This window comes from Procambarus clarkii, chromosome 42, assembly GCF_040958095.1.
Source record: "Procambarus clarkii isolate CNS0578487 chromosome 42, FALCON_Pclarkii_2.0, whole genome shotgun sequence".
In the NCBI taxonomy this organism is placed as follows: domain Eukaryota; kingdom Metazoa; phylum Arthropoda; class Malacostraca; order Decapoda; family Cambaridae; genus Procambarus; species Procambarus clarkii.
Window position 1 is genome coordinate 22,092,509 of NC_091191.1, and position 17,696 is coordinate 22,110,204.

Here is a 17,696-nt window from a genome sequence, read left to right on the forward strand (position 1 = left end):
GCCCTCAGCCCTCCCTCTTCTTCTGCTCCCCCTTGACCCCCCCCCCCCCCGCCTTCCCCCACATCCTCCCAAGCTCTCCCTCCCCCCGTACCCCCCCAATCCACCCCCCTACCAGATCATCCCAGCCCCAGCACAATCCAGATCCCCCAGGTCCCCCTTCCTAGGTCCTCCCTTCTCGGACCCCTCCCTGTTTCCCTGCTTCAGTGAAATCGACAGAACATGAGGAAGGACAGAAGAGAGTCAGTTTTAGGGTGATGTACTCGAAAATAGAAGGAATTATAAGCAAGGCAAGTGAACTAAGGGAAAGAGCACAAGAAGTGAACCCAGATGTAATCGGACTCACAGAAACAAAACTCTCAGGAATCATAACGAATGCGGTGTTTCCCCAGAACTACACTGTAATAAGGAAAGAGAGGGAAGGTAGGGGAGAGAGTGGAGTGGCCCTACTAATGAGAAAGGAATGGAGTTACAAGGAGATGGCTATCCTGGGCTGCGAGGGATTCAGAGACTACATAACAGGCACCATGACAATGGGAAGACCAAGAATAGTAGTAGCAGTGATATATAACCCTCCACTCAATGACAGAAGACCCAGGCAAAAGTATGACAACAACAACAACAACATGGCAGTTAACACTATAATTGAGAGGGCAGCCTCTGCTGCCTGTACAAATAGATCCCATCTGCTCATCATGGTGGACTTCAATCATGGAAGGATAGACTTGGAGAACAAGAAACTGCATGGAAGTGAGCATACATGGAGAGCTAAACTATTGGAGGTGGTGACAAGAAACTTCTTAACCCAACATGTCAGGGAACCCACAAAAATGAGAGGAAACGATTAACCAGCGAGACTTGACCTAGTCTTCACTCTGAACGACTCCGACATAAGGGATATCGGTTTCGAAACCCCGGTAGGAATGAGCGACCACAGTGTACTGACGTTTGAGTATCTGGTTGAAGATGGGTTAAAGAACTCGTGGAGGGGAACTAAAAACAAAAGGCGAGCATTCCGAAAGGGAAACTATAGGAGATAAGGAAATTCCTAACAGATATACCATGGGAAAGAGAGCTCAGAGGAAAGACGACCCAAGACATGATGGACTACTTCACGCAGAAGTGTAAGGAGGCGGCAGACAAGTTAACCCCCGGTCCAAAAGGAAAACAACGAAATGCAGATGAGAAACCAATGGTTTAATCAGAGACGTAAGCTAGCTGAGCAGCAAAATAAAAGGGCGCGGAGAAACTATCGAAATAACAGGACACTTGAGAGCAGAGAAAGATACCAGGGTGCCAGGAATGAATATGTCAGGGGGAGAAGAGAGGCAGAAGAGCAATACGAAAATGACATCTCAAGCAAGGCTAAGACTCGACCTAAATTGCTGCACAGCCACATCAGGAGAAAAACAACAATAAAGAAACAAGGAAATGAAATTGAGGATAGGGGCAGACAGATTCACTACAAACGACAAGGAAGTGTGCTAAGAACTGAATAAGAAATTCCAGGAGGTCTTCACATTAGAGCAAAGGGAAGTTCCAGAGATAAGAGAGGGAATATTTAACCAGAAACCACTAGAAGAGTTTGAGAATACCTGTGGGGATGTGAGGAAGCTCTTGCTAGAGTTGGATGTGACAAAGGCTATTTATTTATTTATTTATTTATTTATATATATACAAGAAGGTACATTGGGTTTGTGAGAATACATTGGATAGTACAGTATTTACACTCTTGTAAAGCCACTAGTACGCGCAGCGTTTCGGGCAGGTCCTTAATCTAACAGATAATTTTAAGTAGTTAATTTCTATCAGAATTGATAAATGATAAAGATACATTGCAAGAGAAAAATGAGATGTGAGAGCTTAGTAAGTATATTAAAGCACATTGTTATATTAAAGCTCTGATTGATTACATTGACAGCTTGATTAGTAATTTAAACAAGATTAATAGACACCATACAGCAGATTGACAGCACATATAAGACAGCAATGATCACAATGGTAAAGATGTTCAGATTGGGTACATAAAGGTTGGGAGATTGGGTAGCAATAGATACAGTGCAATTTTAAGGCAAAAAGTGAAAAACTATGAAGATGAAATAAGGTACTTTTTAGTATTGATTTTGAATGATGTAAAAGTTGGACAGCTTTTCAATTCAATAGGGAGTGAGTTCTATAAACTGGGTCCCTTTATTTGCATAGAGTGTTTACACAGATTAAGTTTAACTCTGGGGATATCAAAGAGATATTTATTTCTGGTGTGGTGATAATGGGTCCTATTACATCTGTCCAGGAAGAGTTTCAGAGCAGGATTTGCATTTAAGAACAGGGTTTTGTAAATGTAGTTGACACAAGAGAATTTATGGAGTGAGATTATGTTTAGCATGTTTAGGGAGTTAAACAAGGGGGCTGAGTGTTGTCTGAAAGCAGAATTTGATATTATTCTGATAGCAGATTTTTGCTGGGTGATGATGGACTTGAGGTGGTTTGCAGTGGTTGAACCCCATGCACAGATAACATAGTTGAGATAGGGATAGATTAGTGCATAATATAGAGAGATGAGAGCAGAGTTAGGTACATAATATCTGATTTTGGAGAGTATACCAACTGTTTTAGAGACTTTCTTAGTTATGTGTTGTATGTGGGTACTGAAGTTGAGTCTCTTGTCTAGGAATAGGCCAAGAAACTTTCCATCATTTTTATTGCTAATGTTTACATTGTCTATCTGAAACTGAATTGCATTTGTAGATTTGCCTCCAAATAGGATGTAGTAGGTCTTTTCTATGTTAAGTGTTATTTTGTTGGTTGACATCCATAAGTGGACTTTTTTTAGTTCATTATTAACAACATCATTTAATGTATGTGGGTTGGGGTTGGAGTAGATGAGGGTAGTATCATCAGCAAACAAAAGAGGTTTCAGAATGTTAGAGACATTAGGCAGATCATTGATGTATATAAGAAATAGAAGAGGTCCCAAGATGCTGCCCTGTGGCACTCCAACGGTTATTGGTAGAATGGGAGAGGTTATATTATTGATGGCTACACATTGGTGTCTATCACTAAGATAGGATTGGATATAGTCCAGTGCATGGCCTCGGATTCCATAATGATGGAGTTTACATAAGAGGTAATCGTGATTAACAGTATCAAAGGCCTTTCTCAGGTCATTGAAGAGTCCAATCGGAAACTCATTTTTGTCAAGGGCTGAGTAAATTATATCAAGGAGACAAATAATTGCATCGTTGGTACTCTTTTGGGAGCGGAAGCCAAACTGACAGGGGCTAAGAATGTCGAATTTTACGAGATAGGAGTAGAGTTGTTTGTAGATAATTTTTTCAAATATTTTTGATAGAATGGGTAGGTTCGATATTGGTCTATAGTTGTTTATGTCTGCCGGATTACCTCCTTTATGAACTGGCGTTACTCTTGCTATTTTAAGGATATCAGGGAAGGTATGACACTCAAGGGATTTGTTGAACAGCAGAGCTATAGGTGGCGCAAGGGCATGGGAGGCGCTCTTGTATACAATGGATGGTATTTCACTGATGTTCCCAGCTTTGGTTTTTAGTGAGTGTATGATGGACACAACATCTGTCGGGCTGACTGGTGAGAGGAGAAGAGAGTTTGGATAGCTGCCTGAGAGATATGTGTCTGAGTCTGTGGGATTTTACTTGCAAGGTTAGCATCAATCGATGAAAAGAAGCTATTAAATTCATTCGCCATTTCTAAATCAGATGACGGTGTAAGGCCATCCTTAGAGAGTGTTATCTGGTTGTGGGAGTGTTGTTTAGTTCCCAGGATATTAGAGATGGTATTCCATGTGCTTTTCATGTTGCCTTTTGCTTCTTTGAAGCAAAATCAAAAAGCAGCAAAAAAGCAAGACCCGGATAAACTGTGGTCCATGGATACTAAAGGAAGGAGCAGAAGCATTGTGCCTGCCACTCTCTATAGTGTATGACAAATCATTGGTAACATGTGAATTGCCAAACATTTGGAAGACGGCTATGTAGTCCCGATATATAAGAAAGGGAATAGACAGGAGGCACTAAACTACAGGCCAGTGTCCCTAACTTTCATACCATGCAAACTCATTGAGCAGCTTGCGCGAAAAAAGCTAGTGGGACATCTGGAGCGAAAGAACTTTGTAACACAGCATCAACATGGGTTCAGGGGTGGCAAGTCCTGCCCCACAGGGTTACTTGAATTCTACGACCAGACAACAAAAATCAGGCAAGAAAGAGAAGGGAGGCAGACTGCATATTTTTGGACTGCCAGAAAACCTTTGACACAGTTCCACACAAAAGGCTAGTGAAAAAGTCAGAGATGCAGGCAGGAGTGAAAGGGAAGGTACTCCATTGGATAAGGGAGTACCTAAGCAACGGAAGACAGCGAGTCACTGTGCGGGGTGAGGCCTCAGATTGGCGAGACGTCACCAGTGGAGTCACGCAGGGTTCAGTCCTTGGACCTATACTGTTAATGATATACTGTTAATGATACATAGTAAATGATATGTAAATGATCTCCCAGAGGGTATAGAATCGTTCTTATTGTTTGCTGATGATGCAAAAGTTATTAGAAGAATTAAAACAGAGGATGACAGTAGAAGGCTACAAGATGACCTAGACAGACTGAATGAATGGTCCAACAAATGGCTACTAAAGTTCATCCCGAGTAAAGGCAAGGTCATGAAACTAGGTAGTGAAAACAGGAGGCCAGACACAGGATACTGAATGGGAAATGAAGTACTTCATGAAACGGACAGAGAGAAACATCTAGGAATTTATATCACACCAAACCTGTCTCTAGAAACCCACATCTGCAGCATACGCGAGGCTGGCTAATATCAGAACAGCCTTCAGGAACCTGTGTAAGGAGTCATTCAGAACCTTGTACACAGCATATGTATGACCAATCCTGGAGTATGCGGCCCCAGCATGGAGCCCGTACCTTGTCAATGATCACTACCTACAAAATTCTCAGAGCAATTGACAGGGTTGATAAGGATAAACTTTTTAACACTGGTGGGACGCGAACAAGGGGACACAGGTGGAGACTGAGTACCCAACTGAGCCACAGGAACGTTAGAAAGAACTTTTTCAGTGTTTTGAGCCAGAGCTCAACCTCCGCAAGCACAACTAGGTGAGAACAACTAGGTGAGTACACACACACACACACACACACACACACACACACACACACACACACACACACACACACACACACACACACTTGGTGGGACGCGAACAAGGGGACACAGGTGGAAACTGAGTACCCACATGAGCCACAGAGACGTTAGAAGGAACTTTTTCAGTGTCAGAGTAGTTAACGGATGGAATGCATTAGGCAGTGATGTGGTGGAGGCTGACTCCATACACAGTTTTAAATGTAGATATGATAGAGCCCAGTAGGCTCAGGAATCTGTACACCAGTTGATTGACAGTTGAGAGGCGGGACCAAAGAGCCAAAGCTCAACCCCCGCAAGCACAAATAGGTGAGTACAAATAGGTGAGTACACACACACACACACACACAGGGGGGGGGAGCCAGCGGCCGAGCGGAGAGCTCGATGGACACGTGATCCTGTGGTCCCGGGTTCGATCCCGGGGGCCGGCGAGAAACGATGGGCAGAGTTTCTTTCACCCTATGCCCCTGTTACCTAGCAGTAAATAAGTACCTGGGAGTTAGTCAGCTGTCACGGGCTGCTTCCTGGGGTGTGTGTGTGTGTGTGTGTGTGTGTGTGTGCGTGTGTGTGTGGTCTGGGGGAAAAAAAATAGTAGTAGTAGTAGTAGAAACAGTTGATTGACAGTTGAGAGGCTGGCCGACAGAACAGAGCTCAACCCCCGCAAGCACAACTAGGTGAATACAACTAGGTGAATACACACATGAGGTCTTTACAATAGAACAAGCTTGTCACTGCGCTAGGAGAGGTGGTAGTAAACCAGGCGCCCTTGGAAGGGTTCGAAATTACAAGAGATGAGGTCAGTAGGCCTCTGTTGGATGTGGATGTGAGAAAGCTGTTTGGCCGGACGGAATCTCAGTATGGGTATTGAAAGAGTGTGCAGGAGCACTTTGCTTGCCACCCTCCATAGTGTATAGTAGGTCACTGGAGACGGGAGAACTACCAGAAATATGGAAGACGGCTAATGTAGTCCCAATATAAAAAAGGGTGACAGACAAGAGGCATTGAACTACAGTATCCTTAACTTGTATACCATGCAAGTGTCCTTAACTTGTATACCATGCAAGGTGATGGAGAAGGTTTTGAGAAAAAACCTAGTATACATCTGGAGAGAAGGGACTTCGTGACAACCCATCATCATGGGTTCAGGGAGGGTAAATCTTGCCTTACAGGCTTAATAGAATTCTACGATCAGGTGACAAAGATTAAGCAAGAAAGAGAAGGATAGGCGGACTGCATTTTTTTGGACTGTCGGAAAGCCTTTGACACAGTACCCCATAAAAGGCTGATGCATAAGCTGGAGAAACAGGCAGGAGTAACTGGTAGGGCGCTCCAGTGGATAAGGGAGTACCTAAGCAATAGGAAGCAGAGAGTTACGGTGAGGGGTGAGACCTCAGAATGGCGTGAAGTCACCAGTGGAGTCCGAGAGGGCTCTGTACTCGGACCTATCCTGTTTCTGATATACGTAAATGATCTCCCAGAGGGTATAGACTCATTCCTCTCAATGTTCACTGACGACGCCAAAATTATGAGAAGGATTAAGACAGAGGAGGAAAGCTTGAGGCTTCAAGAATACCTGTACAAGCTGCAGGAATGGTTGAACAAATAGTCGTTAGAGTTTAACCCAAGCAAATGTAATGTAATAAAGATAGGTGTAGGGAGCAGGAGACCAGATATAAAGTATCATTTGGGAGATGAAATACTTCAAGAGTCTGAGAGAGAGAGAGAGAGAAAGACCTAGGGGTTGATATCACACCAGACCTGTCCCCTGAAGCTCATGTCAAGAAGATAACATCAGCGGCATATGCCAGGTTGGCTAACATAAGAATGGCCTTTAGAAACTTGTGTAAAGAATCTTTCAGAACTTTGTATACCACATATGTCAGACCAATCCTGGAGTATGCGGCTCCAGCATGGAGTCCATAGTAGTAGGGATGAAGCACTAAATAGGATATTTATTTTGTTAAATATCCCGTTTAGACTGTCGGGTTTCCTTAACAATTTAAGACAAAAATATGACAGAGCCCATTTCAAGCCCGAAATTTGACAGATTATTTTAGACCCAAATATGACAGACTATTTTAGACCAAATAATTTTCAAAAACCATATAAGACAGAAATGAGACAGAAATTAATTGATAAAAATACAGATTTGTCATACTCCTCGTATGTTCATTGTGTTCTTTCTTATACATGTTTTCTGCGATCTTTGTCATGTTCTTACCATATTCTTCACAAGTTCATTGTTCATTCTTTGTATTCCTGATATTCTTTGTCATGTTTCCATGTTCTCTTCAAGTTCATATTCCCCACAAGTTCACTGTGCTCATCGCATTTCTTTTACATGTTCTTTAAAATCAAATGTACCAAGACATTCTTTCCTTAACTAAAATCATTCGCCAATCAACTAAAAAATAGTCAAGGGAAACTAAAAGTTTCTCCAATCAACTGAAAATATTCATATTCTTTATTTTTAACTAAAATATTCGTCAATCAGCTAAAAAAAATAGTCAGGATTAACCTTGTTCAATACTGTTCTTAACTAAAATAACCTTTTTCTCTTGGCTAAATAGTCAAAGGAAACTTTCCAACACTGTTCATAACTCACCTTATCCATCGTCAATTAACTAAAAATAGTCACTTTCATCATTACTTAACTAAAATATATTCGTCAATCAACTGAAAAAAGCCATGTTCATCATGTCTTCTTGTCGTTTCTTAACTAAAATAAGCATTACAAATTACGGAAATTATTCACTCTGCCCACCATGAGAGTAAGAACAAGACCAGAACGTCAAGATGCCAACATAGAAGACACTGCCCGACAAACAGCGGCCACTACGCTTGATTAATCTTTGTATGTACCCAATTTAACCTTAGCTTCTTTTCTCCTTCATATCTTCCCAATGTATACCTTTTGTTTACACCTCATCCCATTGTTCGATCCATTTGTATTCACCTGACCTGCTATTAGTATAAAATATAATGTTCTGTACTGTAACATCACTTGAGAATGAACCATGTAGGTTCGAAACGTCGTGCGATTTTATGATAAGTGTAATACATTCTTCAGTTATTCAATTCATTTTCTTCACCTTGAAAACAACATGACTTTCGGTGAACTCGTCTTCCAGCTGAACCCTGATGCAAGAGCATTAGTAAGAGGGATAGAAGCCCTAAATCAGAAAATAGTAAATACGGAATATGCTGTCATATTCAATGAGACACGCATAAAAGAAAACCTGCTGCCAGTATACACAAAAATATATATATATATATGTATATATATATATATAAATATATATATATATATATATATATATATATATATATATATATATATATATATATATATATATATATATATATTCAGAGAGAGAGAGTGGGATTGTTCGTACTAATATACAGTAATATTTGATTGTTTTATATTGTAGGTGAGCAGTAATGTTGGGGCGGCATCTGTACTGCTCCACCTGGAGACCAGGCATGGCTCCACGGAGCCCCTCACCGTGTCTCTGGAAGCGTTTGCTGGCTTTGGCAACCTCGAGGCTTGGGTCTCAACCATCACCTCCTCTGACCCTAACTGGCAACACTTCACTGGTAAAACTGAAGTTAGTATTGCAAAACTGGTTGCTAGCATTCGTTATAATAGGAAACATTAATGTGCACTTGGGTTTGATTCATGAGCATCTATAATTCTTCAGTGCGCATTATATGATGTCCTTAGAAGACAATTGAATGTAATGTTTCCTGGTACTGAGACACTTTAACATCTAATGCCTATTTCTGTTAACTAGTTTTTTATATAATTTTCATATGTACTGTCTGGCGGTCATATCTTCATCATGTTGCTTATTGAGTGATACTAACGTATATAATACATGAAGGAACTTACATAAAATATAAAAGCAACACAACTTTGGAACCATTAAGTGTACCAGACCTCTTGAATGTGTTTTAAAGCTTGTTAAAACTTCGCTGAGGTGGCCAAAGCTGACCGACAAACATCCCAAGCTGCAAAAGTGAATTATTTTGTACATTTCTATTTACTCTTAAGGTGAAGACGTTCCCATATACTCATGTTAAGTCATTAGCGGATCCAGACGAGGAAGCAGCTCTTCATAATTTTATGTCATATTTTTATTGTCATGTTTAATGTCATATTTTAATGTCATATTAATGTTATATAATGTCAAAATGTTATATTTTCAATGTAATATTATACTTTGCGTCAAACTGACGCAAGTATAATGCATTCAAAATTAATGTATTTTAATAATACATTAAATTTTATGTATTACGAAAGTATAAATACAGTTCTCTCAGGAACGCGAGAGAACTGTACTGAAAAGTGTTCATGTTGCTATAATATACCTGTGTGTGAGAAGGTGACAATAACACAGCTGAGTGAGGGAGAAAGTCTGACAATAACACAGCTGTGTGAGGGAGAAAGTCTGACAATAACACCAGCTGTGTGAGGGAGAAAGTCTGACAATAACACAGCTGTGTGAGGGAGAAAGTCTAACAATAACACCAGCTGTGTGAGGGAGAAAGTCTGACAATAACACAGCTGTGTGAGGGAGAAAGTCTAACAATAACACCAGCTGTGTGAGGGAGAAAGTCTGACAATAACACAGCTGTGTGAGGGAGAAAGTCTGACAATAACACCAGCTGTGTGAGGGAGAAAGTCTGACAATAACACCAGCTGTGTGAGGGAGAAAGTCTGACAATAACACAGCTGTGTGAGGGAGAAAGTCTGACAATAACACCAGCTGTGTGAGGGAGAAAGTCTAACAATAACACAGCTGTGTGAGGGAGAAAGTCTGACAATAACACCAGCTGTGTGAGGGAGAAAGTCTGACAATAACACCAGCTGTGTGAGGGAGAAAGTCTGACAATAACACAGCTGTGTGAGGGAGAAAGTCTGACAATAACACCAGCTGTGTGAGGGAGAAAGTCTAACAATAACACAGCTGTGTGAGGGAGAAAGTCTGACAATAACACCAGCTGTGTGAGGGAGAAAGTCTGACAATAACACCAGCTGTGTGAGGGAGAAAGTCTAACAATAACACAGCTGTGTGAGGGAGAAAGTCTGACAATAACACCAGCTGTGTGAGGGAGAAAGTCTAACAATAACACAGCTGTGTGAGGGAGAAAGTCTGACAATAACACAGCTGTGTGAGGGAGAAAGTCTAACAATAACACCAGCTGTGTGAGGGAGAAAGTCTAACAATAACACAGCTGTGTGAGGGAGAAAGTCTGACAATAACACCAGCTGTGTGAGGGAGAAAGTCTAACAATAACACAGCTGTGTGAGGGAGAAAGTCTAACAATAACACCAGCTGTGTGAGGGAGAAAGTCTAACAATAACACAGCTGTGTGAGGGAGAAAGTCTGACAATAACACCAGCTGTGTGAGGGAGAAAGTCTAACAATAACACAGCTGTGTGAGGGAGAAAGTCTGACAATAACACCAGCTGTGTGAGGGAGAAAGTCTAACAATAACACAGCTGTGTGAGGAAGAAAGTCTGACAATAACACAGCTGTGTGAGGGAGAAAGTCTGACAATAACACAGCTGTGTGAGGGAGAAAGTCTGACAATAACACAGCTGTGTGAGGGAGAAAGTCTGACAATAACACAGCTGTGTGAGGGAGAAAGTCTGACAATAACACAGCTGTGTGAGGGAGAAAGTCTAACAATAACACAGCTGTGTGAGGGAGAAAGTCTGACAATAACACAGCTGTGTGAGGGAGAAAGTCTAACAATAACACAGCTGTGTGAGGGAGAAAGTCTGACAATAACACAGCTGTGTGAGGGAGAAAGTCTAACAATAACACAGCTGTGTGAGGGAGAAAGTCTGACAATAACACAGCTGTGTGAGGGAGAAAGTCTGACAATAACACCAGCTGTGTGAGGGAGAAAGTCTGACAATAACACAGCTGTGTGAGGGAGAAAGTCTGACAATAACACAGCTGTGTGAGGGAGAAAGTCTGACAATAACACAGGTGAGTGACGGAGAAAGTCTGACAATAACACAGCTGTGTGAGGGAGAAAGTCTGACAATAACACCAGCTGTGTGAGGGAGAAAGTCTGACAATAACACAGCTGTGTGAGGGAGAAAGTCTGACAATAACACAGCTGTGTGAGGGAGAAAGTCTAACAATAATGCAGCTGTGTGAGGGAGAAAGTCTAACAATAACACAGCTGTGTGAGGGAGAAAGTCTGACAATAACACAGGTGAGTGACGGAGAAAGTCTGACAATAACACAGCTGTGTGAGGGAGAAAGTCTAACAATAACACAGCTGTGTGAGGGAGAAAGTCTAACAATAACACAGCTGTGTGAGGGAGAAAGTCTGACAATAACACAGGTGAGTGACGGAGAAAGTCTGACAATAACACAGCTGTGTGAGGGAGAAAGTCTAACAATAACACAGCTGTGTGAGGGAGAAAGTCTGACAATAACACAGCTGTGTGAGGGAGAAAGTCTGACAATAACACAGCTGTGTGAGGGAGAAAGTCTGACAATAACACAGCTGTGTGAGGGAGAAAGTCTGACAATAACACCAGCTGTGTGAGGGAGAAAGTCTGACAATAACACAGCTGTGTGAGGGAGAAAGTCTGACAATAACACAGCTGTGTGAGGGAGAAAGTCTGACAATAACACAGCTGTGTGAGGGAGAAAGTCTGACAATAACACAGCTGTGTGAGGGAGAAAGTCTGACAATAACACAGCTGTGTGAGGGAGAAAGTCTGACAATAACACAGCTGTGTGAGGGAGAAAGTCTGACAATAACACCAGCTGTGTGAGGGAGAAAGTCTGACAATAACACAGCTGTGTGAGGGAGAAAGTCTGACAATAACACAGCTGTGTGAGTCAACACTGACATAACGTGATGGCGTAGCCACCACACATGCCACAGATAATTCAGTATGGGATAATTCTAGTGTTAGAACTAGTAGGGCTAGTGTTAATATTAGTGTATGGCTGTTGTTGGTGCTAATGTATGACTAATGCTAGTACTGGTATATGGCGTGTGATAGTACTAGTATATGTCTAATGTTGGTACCAATATATGGGTACTGATGATAATATTATATGACTAGTGAGGGTACTAATATATGACTAGTGAGGGTGATAATATATGGCTAGTGAGGGTAATAATATGTAACTAGTGAGGGTAATAATATGTAACTAGTGAGGGTAATTGTATATGACTAGTGAGGGTAATTGTATATGACTAGTGAGGGTAATAATATGTAACTAGTGAGGGTAATTGTATATGACTAGTGAGGGTGATAATATATGACTAGTGAGGGTGATAATATATGACTAGTGAGGGTACTAATATATGACTAGTGAGGGTGATAATATATGACTAGTGAGGGTACTAATATATGACTAGTGAGGGTGATAATATATGACTAGTGAGGGTACTAATATATGACTAGTGAGGGTACTAATATATGACTAGTGAGGGTAATAATATATGACTAGTGAGGGTAATAATATATGACTAGTGAGGGGTGCTAATATATGACTAGTGAGGGGTAATAATATATGACTAGTGAGGGTACTAATATATGACTAGTGAGGGTACTAATATATGACTAGTGAGGGTGATAATATATGACTAGTGAGGGTACTAATATATGACTAGTGAGGGTACTAATATATGACTAGTGAGGGTACTAATATATGACTAGTGAGGGGTGCTAATATATGACTAGTGAGGGGTGCTAATATATGACTAGTGAGGGTACTAATATATGACTAGTGAGGGTAATAATATATGACTAGTGAGGGTACTAATATATGACTAGTGAGGGGTGCTAATATATGACTAGTGAGGGTAATAATATATGACTAGTGAGGGTACTAATATATGACTAGTGAGGGTAATAATATATGACTAGTGAGGGTAATAATATATGACTAGTGAGGGTAATAATATATGACTAGTGAGGGTAATTGTATATGACTAGTGAGGGTAATAATATATGACTAGTGAGGGGTACTAATATATGACTAGTGAGGGGTGCTAATATATGACTAGTGAGGGGTGCTAATATATGACTAGTGAGGGTAATTGTATATGACTAGTGAGGGTAATAATATATGACTAGTGAGGGTAATTGTATATGACTAGTGAGGGTACTAATATATGACTAGTGAGGGGTGCTAATATATGACTAGTGAGGGGTGATAATATATGACTAGTGAGGGTAATAATATGTAACTAGTGAGGGTGATAATATATGACTAGTGAGGGGTGCTAATATATGACTAGTGAGGGGTGATAATATATGACTAGTGAGGGTAAAAATATGTAACTAGTGAGGGTAATAATATATGACTAGTGAGGGTAATAATATGTAACTAGTGAGGGTAATAATATGTAACTAGTGAGGGGTGCTAATATATGACTAGTGAGGGTACTAATATATGACTAGTGAGGGTAATAATATATGACTAGTGAGGGTGATAATATATGACTAGTGAGGGGTACTAATATATGACTAGTGAGGGTACTAATATATGACTAGTGAGGGTGATAATATATGACTAGTGAGGGTGATAATATATGACTAGTGAGGGTAAAAATATGTAACTAGTGAGGGTAATAATATATGACTAGTGAGGGTAATAATATATGACTAGTGAGGGTAATAATATGTAACTAGTGAGGGGTGCTAATATATGACTAGTGAGGGTACTAATATATGACTAGTGAGGGTAATAATATATGACTAGTGAGGGTGATAATATATGACTAGTGAGGGGTACTAATATATGACTAGTGAGGGTACTAATATATGACTAGTGAGGGTGATAATATATGACTAGTGAGGGTGATAATATATGACTAGTGAGGGGTACTAATATATGACTAGTGAGGGTACTAATATATGACTAGTGAGGGGTACTAATATATGACTAGTGAGGGTGATAATATATGACTAGTGAGGGTGATAATATATGACTAGTGAGGGGTACTAATATATGACTAGTGAGGGTACTAATATATGACTAGTGAGGGTACTAATATATGACTAGTGAGGGTGATAATATATGACTAGTGAGGGTAATAATATATGACTAGTGAGGGTAATAATATATGACTAGTGAGGGTAATAATATATGACTAGTGAGGGTGATAATATATGACTAGTGAGGGGTACTAATATATGACTAGTGAGGGTAATAATATGTAACTAGTGAGGGTGATAATATATGACTAGTGAGGGTAATAATATGTAACTAGTGAGGGTACTAATATATGACTAGTGAGGGTACTAATATATGACTAGTGAGGGGTGCTAATATATGACTAGTGAGGGTACTAATATATGACTAGTGAGGGGTGCTAATATATGACTAGTGAGGGGTGCTAATATATGACTAGTGAGGGTACTAATATATGACTAGTGAGGGGTGCTAATATATGACTAGTGAGGGTAATAATATATGACTAGTGAGGGGTGCTAATATATGACTAGTGAGGGTAATAATATATGACTAATGAGGGTAATTGTATATGACTAGTGAGGGTAATAATATATGACTAGTGAGGGTAATTGTATATGACTAGTGAGGGGTACTAATATATGACTAGTGAGGGTAATAATATATGACTAATGAGGGTAATTGTATATGACTAGTGAGGGTAATAATATATGACTAGTGAGGGTAATTGTATATGACTAGTGAGGGTACTAATATATGACTAGTGAGGGGTGCTAATATATGACTAGTGAGGGGTGATAATATATGACTAGTGAGGGGTGCTATTATATGACTAGTGAGGGGTACTAATATATGACTAGTGAGGGGTGCTAATATATGACTAGTGAGGGGTGCTAATATATGACTAGTGAGGGTACTAATATATGACTAGTGAGGGGTGCTAATATATGACTAGTGAGGGGTGCTAATATATGACTAGTGAGGGGTGCTAATATATGACTAGTGAGGGGTGCTAATATATGACTAGTGAGGGGTGCTAATATATGACTAGTGAGGGGTGCTAATATATGACTAGTGAGGGGTGCTAATATATGACTAGTGAGGGGTGCTAATATATGACTAGTGAGGGGTACTAATATATGACTAGTGAGGGTACTAATACATTGGTACTAATAGTAGTAATAAAGTGTGCTGGTCACTGTAGAATATAATACACTCTCCAATATTAGTATAGTACACTATATATTGTATTTAATATAATACTTAAAAATAATATATAATGCTGTCCCTTTGGCGCAGTGGTAACACATTCGTACAGCGCTTCGCTAGAGAAATGGCCTGGGTTCGTATCCAGGCCGGGAAGGATTGACTAGGCGAAATCCTTCATTCTTTCACCTTCATTAAAGAATATAATAATAATAATAATAATAGTGCATCATATTATTATGATGCATTAGTAACAATTATCTTATCAGAAAGAATTATGAAATCTGTTAATGGTAATATTATCGATAATATTAATATTTTTATCATAATACTATGCGGGGCGTATAAGATGTGTTAATAGCAGTAATAATGACTGTGCGATGTTAGGAATGGACTAAAACTACAGGAAAGTGTTGGTAACAGTTGGAACTCATTTTGCAGGTGAAATGGTTCACGGAGACTGTGAGTGTTGGCCACGATGTCTTGTGGAGGGACGACGACAAGCATGTGAAGCTCTCCTGTAGAGGGAGCTCTGTTGCAGCTGTTGTTAAGGTTAGTGATGAAGGGTGTAGAGGGAGCTCTGTTGCAGCTGTTGTTAAGGTTAGTGATGAAGGGTGTAGAGGGAGCTCTGTTGCAGCTGTTGTTAAGGTTAGTGATCAAGGGTGTAGAGGGAGCTCTGTTGCAGCTGTTGTTAAGGTTAGTGATGAAGGGTGTAGAGGGAGCTCTGTTGCAGCTGTTGTTAAGGTTAGTGATCAAGGGTGTAGAGGGAGCTCTGTTGCAGCTGTTGTTAAGGTTAGTGATGAAGGGTGTAGAGGGAGCTCTGTTGCAGCTGTTGTTAAGGTTAGTGATCAAGGGTGTAGAGGGAGCTCTGTTGCAGCTGTTGTTAAGGTTAGTGATCAAGGGTGTAGAGGGAGCTCTGTTGCAGCTGTTGTTAAGGTTAGTGATCAAGGGTGTAGAGGGAGCTCTGTTGCAGCTGTTGTTAAGGTTAGTGATGAAGGGTGTAGAGGGAGCTCTGTTGCAGCTGTTGTTAAGGTTAGTGATCAAGGGTGTAGAGGGAGCTCTGTTGCAGCTGTTGTTAAGGTTAGTGATCAAGGGTGTAGAGGGAGCTCTGTTGCAGCTGTTGTTAAGGTTAGTGATCAAGGGTGTAGAGGGAGCTCTGTTGCGGCTGTTGTTAAGGTCAGTGATGAAGGGTGTAGAGGGAGCTCTGTTGCGGCTGTTGTTAAGGTTAGTGATGAAGGGTGTAGAGGGAGCTCTGTTGCGGCTGTTGTTAAGGTTAGTGATGAAGGGTGTAGAGGGAGCTCTGTTGCAGCTGTTGTCAAGGTTAGTGATCAAGGGTGTAGAGGGAGCTCTGTTGCAGCTGTTGTTAAGGTTAGTGATCAAGGGTGTAGAGGGAGCTCTGTTGCAGCTGTTGTTAAGGTCAGTGATCAAGGGTGTAGAGGGAGCTCTGTTGCAGCTGTTGTTAAGGTTAGTGATCAAGGGTGTAGAGGGAGCTCTGTTGCAGCTGTTGTTAAGGTTAGTGATCAAGGGTGTAGAGGGAGCTCTGTTGCAGCTGTTGTTAAGGTTAGTGATCAAGGGTGTAGAGGGAGCTCTGTTGCAGCTGTTGTTAAGGTTAGTGATCAAGGGTGTAGAGGGAGCTCTGTTGCAGCTGTTGTTAAGGTTAGTGATCAAGGGTGTAGAGGGAGCTCTGTTGCAGCTGTTGTTAAGGTCAGTGATCAAGGGTGTAGAGGGAGCTCTGTTGCAGCTGTTGTTAAGGTTAGTGATGAAGGGTGTAGAGGGAGCTCTGTTGCGGCTGTTGTTAAGGTCAGTGATCAAGGGTGTAGAGGGAGCTCTGTTGCAGCTGTTGTTAAGGTCAGTGATCAAGGGTGTAGAGGGAGCTCTGTTGCAACTGTTGTTAAGGTTAGTGATGAAGGGTGTAGAGGGAGCTCTGTTGCGGCTGTTGTTAAGGTCAGTGATGAAGGGTGTAGAGGGAGCTCTGTTGCAACTGTTGTCAAGGTTAGTGATGAAGGGTGTAGAGGGAGCTCTGTTGCGGCTGTTGTTAAGGTCAGTGATCAAGGGTGTAGAGGGAGCTCTGTTGCGGCTGTTGTTAAGGTCAGTGATCAAGGGTGTAGAGGGAGCTCTGTTGCAACTGTTGTCAAGGATAGTGATCAAGGGTGTAGAGGGAGCTCTGTTGCAGCTGTTGTCAAGGTTAGTGATCAAGGGTGTAGAGGGAGCTCTGTTGCGGCTGTTGTTAAGGTCAGTGATCAAGGGTGTAGAGGGAGCTCTGTTGCAACTGTTGTCAAGGATAGTGATGAAGGGTGTAGAGGGAGCTCTGTTGCAGCTGTAGTCAAGGTTAGTGATGAAGGGTGTGG

The 17,696-nt window shown here is 41.1% G+C and overlaps 1 protein-coding gene across 1 annotated transcript in view; it reads left to right on the plus strand.

Annotated features, from left to right (window-relative positions):
• The window catches only part of LOC123770248 (uncharacterized), a 327,397-nt gene that overhangs the window by 182,076 nt on the left and 127,625 nt on the right, over positions 1-17,696 (plus strand). Inside the window, exons 23-24 of the mRNA XM_069339624.1 lie at positions 8,611-8,787; positions 15,790-15,900. Of these exons, the coding sequence (XP_069195725.1) occupies positions 8,611-8,787; positions 15,790-15,900 (288 nt within the window). The remainder of the gene's footprint in view (positions 1-8,610; positions 8,788-15,789; positions 15,901-17,696) is intronic.